At 37.2% G+C, this 13,905-nt stretch overlaps 1 protein-coding gene across 1 annotated transcript; it reads right to left on the bottom strand.

Moving 5' to 3' along the window:
- Positions 1-1,075: 1,075 nt before the first annotated feature.
- On the bottom strand, positions 1,076-7,165 carry ptrh2 (peptidyl-tRNA hydrolase 2). The gene is made up of 2 exons (XM_057821167.1): positions 7,050-7,165; positions 1,076-2,282 (listed from the first exon to the last, which is right to left on the bottom strand). Exon 2 carries the CDS (start codon positions 2,273-2,275, stop codon positions 1,739-1,741), a length of 537 nt encoding a protein of 178 aa, XP_057677150.1. The 5' UTR covers positions 2,276-2,282; positions 7,050-7,165; the 3' UTR covers positions 1,076-1,738.
- Between the last annotated feature and the right edge of the window lie 6,740 nt (positions 7,166-13,905).

Consider the following 13,905-nt stretch of genomic DNA (forward strand, 5'->3'; position numbering starts at 1 on the left):
GTAAATATAATCGACACAAAGAAACTAACCCGATCGACTCACAGCCTCGAAAAGTAATGGTTACATTACGTCAGAAACTTGTTCGGTACACCTCCGTTCTGAACCGAGCACCACGAACCGAAACGGTTCAATACAAATACATGCACCGTTACACCCTTAATATACATACAAGGGGGTTGGACAAAATATAATAAAAATAGAAACTAACATTTTGGTTTAAATCATTGAACATAATTGTTAAAGGCATGAGAAACATTCTAATGAAGTTGAGCTTCTCGTATGGCCGGCACAATCACCAGACCAACATTGAGCATTTATGGTCAGTTTTAGAGATACAATTTAGATGTCGATTTCCACCACAGTCTTTTGTTTTAAACCTGTCCTGTTCAGCCGATTGACACGGACAGTGGAAATCTGAGTGTCCGATGGTCTGAACAGTTTTAATGTATCACATGGCAGTATAACTCCCATTGTGACCATTAGATGTGCCTTGTTTATTCGGAGAAAGCAGTGAACAAGAAGTTGTTGGGGGACAGAAGAGCCCGAAAAAGTACAACACTAAATACTTTGAACACCTACACTATCAATATGATAGTGCTATTGTTAGCTAGTTGTCAATGTGTGTGTGTGTGGGGAGGGGGGCTGATGACCAATGAGAAAGAGGGGTGGGGGGGTCAGAAAAGTGATTGGGAGGGGTGGAGTGTACACAAATCAGTCATGTGTGATGTAGAAACCAGTATTTGTGTGAATCCCTTGTGAGTATGTTGGCATCCTATTCTATGCTGCCTGATCGCTAAACCTGACCTCTCATTTTTATACCTGTGTCACCAAGAGTTACAGGGTATTCCAACTGAAAAATGGCTTAAAATTCCTTTGGAAACAATTCACAAGTTCTATAAATCAGTACCTCGGAGAATTGAGGCTGTAATTGCTGCAAAAGGCGGACCTACACCATATTAAATTAGTTTTTGATTTGTAAAGGTGTTTCCATTATTTTGTCCTACCCCTGTATATGTATATCCACAATTCACAAACTGCACATTTCTGGATTCAAAGCCCACAAAGGAATTCAAATGCGTCAAAGAAAACTTTATTCTTCAATGGACAGCAGACCGTGACATTTTGTTTTTCAAAATGTATTTGATTTCATTTTTTTTGTTAACACTTTGGTCTCGGGACAGGTAAGTCTGTTCTATGGACCGCTAGATTTATAAAATAAAAAATGGGTGGGGATGAGATGTGAAATGTCCTAAACTAGAATGGGCCAGTTCAACTTTTCTTCATGAACAAATACACATTAATGTAAACAACTTGTATAGCACCCATATTAGGTTTTACAACACTAATTACGGTGCACCTACACAAATATGTACCGAGTGAATGCCATTTTTGTTTCATCCTTGTTCAGCAAACTGTCTCTTAATTGTCAGACCCTTGATCTTTTAAATCCTTTTCTGCATATTTTTAATGCAAATTAAGAGCTCGTAATATGATTATTACTTTTAATGTTTGCATGTTTGCCAGAGAAATAATATGTTCAAATGGATTATAACGACCATATCCCGCGACCGCGTAAGCACACATGTAGTTTATCAAGTAGCTAAATACAGTATAAAAAGTGTGCAGAACTTGTACGATTCCAGAATGTAATTGAATTTTCTTTGCATTCAATATTTACTTTACAAATGGTCTAGAAATAGAAGCTGTATCAACTACATTCATGTGAAGAGGGGGACCCTTAGAAAAGCTTTAAGTCTCCGCTGACAGTGTCAATGAGGTCGGACGGACCCGGACCAATACCGAGCACAGTGCGGGAGCCGGCGGCGATTTGTGTCCTTCCCGCATCTTGGATCAGGCTCACAGGCAGCCTCAACTCCTTGGCGAGCCCCATGAGCTGAATCAAGGTCTCCTCGTCCGGGGCCTTCACCACTACTTTGGGCTGACCGCAGTACTCCCACATTTTGAGGAGCTCCGGGTTTCTGGACTGCACCTGTTTGTACGCCGCCACAGCTGCATGTGCGCATTGGGCCGCCACTTTACCCTTTCCCATCTTCAGGTTGCAGTTGACAACCAGGATCATCTTGTAGCCCCCTCCTTCTCCCATCACCGATGCTTCAGTGGAGCCGGCTCCCATGGACCTCATCAGACTTTTGGGGGATGGACCCAAGATGGCACGTAGCTGCCAACCCACGAGGAGCCCGCAGCCAAGTGCAACGGTGACACCCATGCCTAACGGGCTCTTCAGCATGTCCAATGGACCCTTGATGATGTCCATGTTTAACCTGTGGCACACGTTTGGATTTGATTACAATCACTTTCTTGAATGGAACACAAAAAGCGATTACTATTGGAAATGGGAAAGAATTATAGACTACAGGGCTCCAGACTGCGACCAAATTGTTGCATTTTGCAACTAAAATTACAGACAATGAGTATTTCTTTCATCTAATTGCACATGCGCGACCAGTGACATTGCGTTATTTTTAGGGCTGCAGCTATTGATTTTAGTAATCGAGTAATCGACCGAAAATTCTATCAATTAATTGAGTAATCGGATAAAACAAATATATTTTTAGGTGAAGAGCAATTATATATATACATGAGAAAACAAGACATTTCATCTAATCTTGAACCATTTTCAGTCAATCAATATCTTTATTTTCGATGTATATTGTAGAAAACAGCCAACAATTGCATCTCAGATGTAACTAGAATAAAAAAAAAGACTAATTCACTGCTTTCACGCAAAAAACCTTTAGATCTAATTAAAAGGAAAAAAAAAAAAAAAAACTAAAAATGCCGTTACACTTGATAACACACATCACCTAAAAGTTAAGATTTTTCCCCGCGTCTTTCAATTGAATTTCTATTTGTGTCAAGCCATTTTTAAGTTCTAGTTAAGTTTTAAGTTAGTCTAAACTGTAAGTCCTGATAGGATTTTGAGTTTTTGCAGTGTTCAAAATGAATGTATGATACAGGCTGTATTGGAGCACATTAGGGACCAGTGCTACTTGGTGTTTTTATCCAGCAATGACTACTGAGCTAAAATTGATAGTTAGCATCATTGAGTTTTTATTTTACACCCTCATCACTCCACAACGCTATGTAATGCTAAAGCCTGTATGTAAGACACGTTAGCCACGCATCGAAAGTGGTCATAATTAATAGAAACCTAGCCCTCCACAGGGCTAACGTTCCGTGAGCTAGTGACAGTTACAATAATCTTATTAGCAGTGTTGGGCACGTTACTTTAAAAAAGTAATTAGTTACATTACTCACTACTTCTTCCAAAAAGTAACTGAGTTTGTAACTGAATTACTCTATAGTAAAAGTAACTAGTTACCGAGGAGAGTAACTATTTCCGTTACTTTAAAAAGAATTTGTTGTACGTCAAAGAATTTGAAATTTTCTGAGCAGTATTCGAGTCAGTGGAATGGAGAAGAACAGACAGGTAGTTAACTTGTTAGGTGCTTCAGCAGATTTGAATTGCTTATCACAGATGTCGACAAAAGCTTTGCCCCGGGACATAAATTACACATTACATGCAGGTTATTTCCTTTAATTTCGACAAACTTGAGTGTCTATATCTCCACCTCTTAAAGGACAATTTTTCTTCTGAATGCTCTGCCATCCCGACCCTGTGCATCTGTTTTGCGTGTGTGTATTTGCCGCACGCGCTGTTCCGGTTTGCTTGTGAAATCACCGGCTCTGATTGTCTTACCACGACATATGACTCTAACCCTCAGCCAATCACAATCACTTCCATCGCATCTCTAGAGGGGTTGCATTCAGGCAGGCTCGTTTCCGGACAATTCACGTCACCTTCAAAGCGTCTACCGTCCTCAAGATGGAAGCAGAATTATTGCTGGCTGACAGTGGGAGTTGGGAACGAGGCTAGCATCAGGTGTAGCAAACACAGAAACGTTACCAAATTTTGGAAAGCATTGTCTAATTGAATGAACAGGGACAAACAGCTTGGAGTCAGAAGTACGTGCGCTATTGTCGAACCTGAACGCACCCCAAGTCTTGGATGACAAATCAACAGAGCAGAGAGTCGACTCGACACGGCTGTTAGTTTCTTCAATTTATTCAGGGTAAGTAACGCACTGCTTTTGACCGCCAGTAACGGTAACGGCGTTGTAACGGCGGAAAAAGTAATTAGTTAGATTACCCCGTTACTGAAAAAATAACGCTGTTACGTAACGGCGTTATTTATAACGGCGTTACTCCCAACACTGCTTATTAGCGCTCTTTATTAGCGCTTAGCGCTGTACTGCTTTAAGATGGCGGCTGTTTACTAACGCTGCCCAGACTGTCATTTCGCATCTAGTTAAACATACATGTGATCTCTATGAGACTCATCAGACGCTACCTGCTACCAACGTAGCATCGTGCGGGCTAGTATTTAGCAACGTCGCCGTCGTTTGTAGCGGCTGTCGGCTGCAGTAAGTTTTTTTTTTTTTTTTTGCATCTTCCTCTACGCACTTGACATCAGCGCGTTGTCCCGCATTAAAAGTAGTCCAAGCAAAACGTGATGCTTAGAGCTGTCAAAATAAACGATTACTCGAGATGAATAAAATTACTCGGCTCAGTTTTTAAACTCGAGTTACTCGAGTTGCTCGAGTATTCGTTTCAGCTCTAGTTATTTTTGTTGTTGTTGTCATTGCTGACAAACTCCTTCACGGTTAGATCCCCGAGTTGGTGGTAATGTAACGAGCTGATTGCCATGGGAAAATACAAGAGGAGAAAAAGAAGCTGGAGGTGGACGAAGTGTGAAGCGGTCGCTGCTCAGCCAGCAGCGGGGTCGGCTCCTCGATTCAATGCCGAGCGAATTGGAGTATATAAATAATGCATAGGGGAAAATTAAACCACGAGAGGTAACGGTGTGGTACCCCGAGGTGCGTAATCGCTTTCAGTTTTGTGACTTTTTTAACTGTCAAATTGTCGCCACTTCCAGGCGAGCGAGACTCAAGAAAAAGGCACCCGCAGAGGCTCCGCCTCTCTCGGCCACTGGTACGCACACGTGCCCATGGTCGTCTCTGGTTGTGGTTTTCGCTTCCAGGAAATATATGCGGCGCCACGCCATGTTTCACTTTGTTATTTTCCACTTTCTTTGTCATTTTCTCAAAATTTTAAATGCAACTCGGCGACTGCTTGTAGATGTAGAGCGTGACCATGCTCTCCCTCCCGTGTGATGGTGAAAAAGGTTCCAGACCCCTGACTTAAACCCATGACTATATATATATATATATATATATATATATATATATATATATATTGTCATGGCGAGTCTCCCTAAAAAAAAAAAAAAAAAATCCTATGTTAACCAAATTTGTAAGCAGTATACTGGTTGGTGTCAAAACTGATAGAGAATAAAATGTAGATTCATAAGTTTGTAGTTTTATCCATTTATTATGAAAGCATTTATTGGTTAAAAAGTGAAAATTAGAGGAAAACTTTCCATGTTGATTTACAACGTGCGCCCCTAAAAGTTTAGGTCAGGGGTCACTGTGCTCCGAATAAAAAATGTTAGTCTGGAGCCCCAGACTAACATTCTACTACATTCTACAACTCCTAATCAATGACATTATTTAGCTTAAAGCAACACTTGGTATCTTTTAAGTCAATTTTAGTGACGTCGGTAGACAAAAGCGGTAGTGTTTTGCCTTAACGATGACTGCGTTTCCCATGAGGACCATCGCAAAAACGAACAGTGTCGGAAAATCGTCAATGAATCAAAAATCAATCTCCCAGTAGCCTGCAGATGGATTAAACAACATTTCAGTTTCCAGCAGCAATGTGAAGGACGAATATTAATAAGGTAATGAATCCAGTTGTGCCTAAACAATAGCATATGACGGTTAGCAACCGTGTGGCTCAACTCCCAACCCCGCCTAATCTCGTCAGCGCTGATGAGTGTGGTTGGGGGTTGGGGGGGGGGGTCACGCCAGCAAATGAAAGCCGGGCCAATGTTTATTCTGTATATCCTGGTAGCTGCCCTTTCTTTTCCCTCCTCAGACAAAACTTTTTGTCCCTTTTATTGCTGTGCCATCTTTGCAGCATTCACACGAAATCGTTCGCATCAATTTCCGTCTTTATAATGGGGAAAGAGGGAAGTGAAGTAATCTGTAAAGCAGTTAGCACATATTTGTTTTTTTTGTGTGTGGCAGGGTTCCTGCCACCCTCCTCAAAGTTAATTAATAAAAAGCGATACAAACCCCTCCCTCAAGATTTAAAGAGGTGTCATTCAGCTAGTTGTCAGTCGACATATTATCACAAATGTTATAAAAATCTTTTATAAAGGTTGAAAAGTTACCGAGTGTTGCTTTAATATTAAATAATTTTTAAATATTATTTAATATTTAATATTAAATAAATTAAATATTAAATGTTAATTCAATATTTAAAAGTTAAATGTGCCAAATTGGACACTTTAATGAAAAAAAAAAAATGAAAAAATAAAGTTCTAGAAGTAATCCTAATCGTATGATTTTTCATTCAATAATTTGAAAATAAATAATATTATTGCATATTTCTATCATGATACAAAACGGCTAGATTTTTGTGTTCATATTGCCCAGCATTAATGCTAATTGGCAACATTTAGCTGTAAAGTATTGCTAGAGAAAATATAGTAAAAACATAATCCTGACCATAATATTTTTTTTACCATAGCGGAAACTTCGCAACTTTGCAGAAAATGATGCCCATCTACTTACATTTGACTCCAAGACACCATCTTGTGTTTCTTGATAGACTCTCAAGATAATATTGTCATTGTAGAGAATGTAATTTTATAGCGCATTAGGCCTGTGAGATTAAAAAAACACAGTAACTAGATATGTTAAATTTAATAGATAAATTGTCAATTTTAGTGCGGGACGGTGCACTCGGTTAGCCGACGTTGGATTCGGTTCGCGCCTACAAAGTCTTCGTCAGCGGCGCATCGGTCTCTATGACAATGGCTCTGACGTTTAATTTCATGGTTTGGATTAATGTTCCAACGCTTTTGTAAACATTTATTCACAATACGTTAAAAAGTTACTCACTCAAATCTGCTCCACACGACGAACAAGCATTGACCGGTGCGTCTTCCTATTCTTTTATTTAATGGTACAAAAAAGTGTTACCGCCACCTACTGGTTGGGAAGTTCTCAGCTTCCTCTTTCTTTATGATTGTAAACAAATGTTTAGCGCTATCTAACGTCACGGTATAGTTAATGTTGAGTTAATGCTAAAGTTTTCAAAATTTTAGGGCGCTGTTTACTCTTAGCTATTACAACTTTTATTTGATAAACATTTTTGAAAGAGGATGAAATAAAGGAAGTCTTCTGACGCTCCATGCAGGTAAATGCACGAGAATGTTAATTATTTAACAATAATTGCACCTTGTGTTTTAGTTAAAACGGTTAATTGCAAACGGGGCCGCAGTTTTTTTTTTCATTTTATTTTGTAAATATTGTGGTTCCAAGTTTTTTTTTTAAACAGTTCAAGTAGTGTATTGTAAATTTGTATATTTAATTCATTTTAGCTCTGGCAAAGTAGCAGGCAAAGATTAGCCTGCTTTTAACCAACTACATTCCATTCATACAATATGAATTTTATTAAATCGTCAAACATACTTAGGTATACTTATCAGGGAGTTTTATGCATCTCACTTTGTCTCAGAATACAGTACTCTTTTATTGTGTGAGTGCCTGTTTGTTTCTATGATATCATTAAACTGAGACATGAAGTGCTTTTAATGGCTAAAACTGATTTGTCTTGGGATTTTCAACTTGTTGTTCAGCCACCCGATATTTCCTAGAATGTGTTTTGGTTTGTGGTTGGGTATGAAGTGGGTTTTTGTTATGTTAATCCCACCGAGGACTTTCAAGTCTCAGAACTGCTCCAGGGCAAATGAGATGCTTATTTATAGAGCTTTGATGGGACTGTCTCTCTTGTGGTTTGTACCAGCCTAATGATGAATATCTTGTTTTCTTACAGCTTGTTCCATCCTACTTATATAAAAAAACAAACAAACAAACTGTTCTGTATTCTCACCAACTATGCCCATATAGTTGTTTGTCTATGGCATTTCATAGTGACTCCAAAACAAGTTTGCAATATTAAAACAAAAATGCAATTTCTGGAGGAATTGCCATGGTAGCTTTGCTTATGCAGGTAAACCCCTGCTGATTTCGTGTCACTTTCTGTTGATATCAGGTCACTTCCCGTTAATTTTGGGACATTTCATGGTCACTTTCTGTTGATATCAGGTCACTTCCTTCTGATTTAAAGGCATATGGTCGCTTCATGTTGATATCAGGCCGTCAACGTCATCGACTTACATATGCGTCAATGGATTCCAAGTACATTGACATCAATAGAATCGACTTATATGGCCATCAATGGCATGGACATACATGAACGTCAATGGCATGGACGTGGTAGGCATGTGCCGGTGTGATATTCTGACTGTATTATAACCTTAAGCAAAAATATCACGGTATCACAATATTGCAATTCCAGCTCTAGAATGTGTTACATTGCGATATCTGCCTTTTTTTTCTCCATTGAACTGGAGTTTTATTTTTGAAAACATATTAGCAAATTGGAACATAAGTATAATGTTAGGTTAAAATAAAATTAAACAAGTCTAAATACAGTTACAATAAATGCAGTCTTTTAGGTGAGCCTAAACCCACAGCCACAGCTCAACATTATTACCATCAGAACTTAAATAATTAATTATTTTCCATAAAAAGCACACGTGTATGATTCCTATCATGTTTACATTATACACATACTCTCTTTCTCAACACAGACAGTTGCCAGAGAGAAAAAAAACATGTTTTACCACCACTAGACACACTAAACACGCTGGAGTTAACTCATAGCTGGTGGGAAACGTTGACAGTGACAGTGCTTCAAACGTTTAATTTTGTACAAATACGTAATCATGTTGAAGGTATTTCCTCCTCGGCAGCCACCCTCCGCAAATGGTAATGTTTAACATGTCGGGTGGCCCTCCTCCTCTTAAGCCGTAACCGTCCGTAACTTTTCAGTAGCTGAAGCATTCCCATACCAGCAATTACGTTTTCTTCGATGAGGGTAAAAAGTTCAGGAGTTTCACCTCCTCCAGCCATTGTGTAGCACAGCTGACTCACACGGAGCAACAACCGGTGGAGTACGGTTGAGCCTTGCAGCTGCAAACGAGGGATTTGTCCATGCATTTTTGGGACAAAAAAAATAGCTAATACCTTAAGGACGGTATGATGGAAAATTTTTGCAGTTTTGAAACCATGACGTTTTCATACCACAGTATACCTTAAAACTGATATTCGGCACATGTCTACGTGCATGGCCGTTAATGGCAAGGATGAGCATGGCTGTCAATAGCACTGACCTTGGGCGCCAGTTTAATGTCAATGGGCTGTAATGGTAAGTTTTTGGTCAAAAATCACAAGCACCCATGTTTTTCTACCATTGAAAACGAAGGAAATGGTGGCCATAGGAAATAGATGGAACGACATTCATGGCAGTAGCATTACATTACAAATGGGAAATCTTTTGGCGAATTTTGGGGGAACCGTATGTTTTTGGCAAAGTCTGAATCCAACTTTTATTCCCCCTTACCCTCCTGGAATTTTTGATGTGTAAATGATAATAATAATAATAAAAACTTGCTTACCGGCAAAAAAAACATTTTTTGCGGTCTTCCGAAAAATTCCATGCATCGCGTGAGAATTCTGGTCATTTTGATATTTGAACGTAGCGCTACAACGATTAATCGATCAACTTAAGTAATTAGATTAGAAAAAAGCTTCGAATAGAATTTTGCTGTTTCAGGTATTCGTTTAGAGTGACGTAATGATTTGTTTTTAAAGTGTTGCATTTAGTTTTATTGATTTGGGTGGATACGCTGCCCTCTCGTGGCAACAGTGAATATGCCATAAGTCTAACATGGCTGAGTCCAGACGATCCCTATTAAGAGCAACATAATGTATACCAGTATTTTTGTTTTAGCTAATATGTTTGTTTATGCATTTGTTATTTAGTTTAGAAGTATAGTTAGCAGTTTTTTGTGGGAATATCTGTTTGAATGTTTTGTCGAGAGCTTTGCAAAAAAAAACAAAAAAAAACGTTAGCATTTTATAGCATTTAAGCAAGGGGACCTTTGCTAAGCAAGTTAGCCAATTGTTCTTTTGTTGCACTTAGATCCTCATTTATTTATTTTTTTAAACTGTTTGAGGCACCGCTTAGATATTTTAATTTAGCTTTACATGCATTTAATGCTTGTTTTCAATGCATTTAATGCTCTTTTGAAAGCGCAATCTTATTAACAAGCCAAAATAATATTATTGCAAGCATAAACACTTGTTTGTTATGGTTTGCATCTCCTAAAATTTATTCTGCAAGGCATTAAATGTTTGTAATCCAATTACTTGATTATTAGAACTCACTAATCATTAGATTAATCAATTATTTAAATAATCGGCAGCTGCAGCCCTATCTGAACGGTGACGGTCGCTCAATCGGTTTGGGCTGTGTGGCACACCAAAGAAACTCCTCCCCCCCCCCTTCCAAAAAAAGAAAGAGTAACAAGAATAACAAAAATGGTTGCTTTTGCATTACATGCAAAGCTACCATCAAAAACACTCCATTTCTTTTTCCAACAAGAGTGCTTTTTTGTGGCAGGTTTGATAATTCAGTGAGTGTTACATGCTTATCTTTTTGACCTGTGAAAGCTTTATGCCACCTATCAAACCTCTCATCCTTAGGTTTATGTGCTCATTATTCCGCCTCCCTCTTTTTTGTCTGCAAAAAGTTAATCAACAGGTCTGAGTTGTTCTTGTAGAAAGACATTGTATATTTGAGATCTGAAGCCTTCCTAATCACACACGCATGCTGATATGGATCTGTTTTTACTATACTGGTATTGATTAAGATTGAATTTTTATCAGTCATACAGTAGTAGCCTACTTGTTGCTGATGTGACTATTTTGTGTGCAGAAATCCACTTGCATAAAATGAGTAAAGACCTTCTTGCTGATAGTTCAAGTACAGACATGTTTTAAATGCCAGGCTACAAAGGCATGGCATTCAAAAACATGCCAGTGTGAGCCTTTTGCCCAGTCAAGATAAGACTGAATCATAAAAAATATCTAGTGCATGAAAAATATTCATGACAAAGAGCAGCACTCTGAGTAGTTACGCCTAAGCAGTCAAATTCAAAGCATTGCCATATTTCTAACCTGTGACCCTTTCTCTCCTTGTCAACTACCCTGAAAATGTGAGTTAAATGGGCTAATCCCTTAAGTTATCGCAAAATGCCTTTTCGGACATCTGGGACCTTTGACCTCCAAATTTAATCACCTCTTCCGTACCGTTATTGAAAACATCCTGCAAATCTTATTGTAATCTATTTACTCGTTCTTGAGTCATCTTGAACACAAACGTACAGACATAAGGAACCGAATACGTAACCTCGGCCTTACGGAGGTTTCATGTACTGGCAGAGATAATTAGATATAGAAAATGAATTCACATGTATAAAAAAGTACCACCGTCAAAAAGACTTGGAGTACAGCTGCATAAATGGCCCAAGTGACTGTAACACTACTAGATGTACTCAAATAATCCATACCTAAATACTTTTAAATCTATTGAAATACTCTTTAATTAAAAGTTATGTAAATAATCCTAGATGCACTCAACTACAGTTTTAAAGTAATGTAACTACTCTTGAATCTTGTTAAATCAACTGGGTCTTTTTTTAAAGGGTGCTATTTGTGTCCCCAGAGTAATTTAAACTGTATTTTCACTAAAGTTGGACAAATACTCATTTAACTTATTTTTGTGTGTTTGTATTATCAATTGCCAACTATTATAAATTCAAGGGGTACAGGCTCTTAAATTCTATTTTTAAAATTTAATTCACTTCTCTTAAAAGGTTGTTATGGAATTTTGCCATGTTCCCAGTGTGTTACATTCAAATTCAGTCTATAAAAAACGTATAAGTAGAAAAAAAAAAATCCCAAATAATGATTATGATTTTATTGTCCTGGATAAACCATCTTTAATCATGTGTTGTTTTTAAATTAAAAATGTTATTTAATCTATTTAAAAAAAAAAAAAAGTGTGTATGTGTATATATATATATATGCATATATATATATATATATATATATATATATATATATATATATATATATATGTGTGTATATATATATATATATATATAAGGGCGGTCAAACGATTAAAATTTCTAATCGAGTTAATTACAGCTTAAAAATTAATTTTAATTAATCGCAATTAATCACATTTCAAACCATCTATAACATATGCCATATTTTTCTGTAAATTATATATATATTCTGTAAAATAATTTGTTGGAATGGAAAGATAAGACACAAGATGGATATATACATTCAACATACGGTACATAAGGACTGTAGTGGGCATTTCACTCTACTGTCATTTAAATCTGTCTATGCTGTCCTCACTCCGAAGCGTCTACTTTTTCCAAAGCTAGACAGCTAGTGAACGACGCCTTAATAATCAGACTTCTTCCTTTTTCATCTGATTTATTAATAAAATGGCCTCAAACCACTGTCCTCTGTAGACCGTAGTGAAACGACAAAAAAAGTACACAAGCATTGCATTAGCAACAACGTTAGCTTAGCAAGCTATACAGGTTCACTAAACACAAACAAAAAGCGTCTCATACAAAAAAATATAACATTTCGCTTACTAACATAATATGTACATAATCGATCAATAATCAATAATCGATCTATAATAGAATCGGAGTCTCTGAATCGTAATCGAATCGTTAGGTGCCCAAAGATTCCCTACCTCTATAATATATGTATATATTTTAAAAAATGACCGGATTACTATGGGAAGAAGTTTGTCTGAGGAAGTTTCTCTATAAAGTTTACTTGCTTACTTTAATACTGCCGATGGTGATCAAAACCTAAACTAAAACACTAACTAAAATGTATCTACGTACAAAATACTCACTAAGATTTATCTAATCTGTCTAAATTCTTTTAACACCAAGATCTAACCAATTGGCACAAATTAATTATTGTGTTGCAATGGCCTGGGCGCAAACATATGTAATCACTGGAGTACCAAAATTAAAAAAGTAAATAAATGAATAAATAAATAATTAAATTAATACATGAATATAAAGCGAAATAAATAAATGAAAATATAAAAGTAAAATTTTTCATTCAAAAATCACAAAGGGAAAAAAAATTAACAATTTTTGTCATTGACTTAATTTTTTTCATTGAAAAACACAAATGGAAATAATGGCAATTTTAATCATTGAAAAACACAAATAGAAAAAACAATGCAATTTCTTTCTTTGCCTTTTCTATTTCACTCTTCATTGTCTTTGCCTTTCTCTTTTGCAATTGTCTTTTGCCTTTGCTTTTCCCAAAAGGATTGGTCTGTCATTGGTGACAGGTTAGTTGGCTGAGGCGACCGATCCAGCCTGTCAGCTGCTTCTTTAAGCAGTTGTGAAGTGGATTTTTCTATGTCTCCAAATTAATGACGAATCAAAAATCACACGTAATATTTTCCCCCGTCACCCAGCGACGTCTCTTTCCTTCAGGTAAACAAGGGTAATTAACTATCAACCAGTGTTCCTGTTAATGACAAAATAAACTTTCATATTTTCATTCACAAGTAGTCCCCAGGTTACGAACGAGTTCCATTCCTACGCTGGTGACGTAACCCGAACTTCCGCGTAAGTTGGAATTAACCCTTTAAGTACCCCTAAATATCCCCTAAATCTCAAAATAACTATCCAAAAACATGTATTATATGTCATATTAATAAAATAAAAATAAGATACTGTATTTACCATCAATGCTGGTGGATGGTGAAAAAAGGTACACTGAGAGCATG

The sequence above is a fragment of the Corythoichthys intestinalis genome, chromosome 18, assembly GCF_030265065.1.
Source record: "Corythoichthys intestinalis isolate RoL2023-P3 chromosome 18, ASM3026506v1, whole genome shotgun sequence".
Lineage (NCBI taxonomy): Eukaryota > Metazoa > Chordata > Actinopteri > Syngnathiformes > Syngnathidae > Corythoichthys > Corythoichthys intestinalis.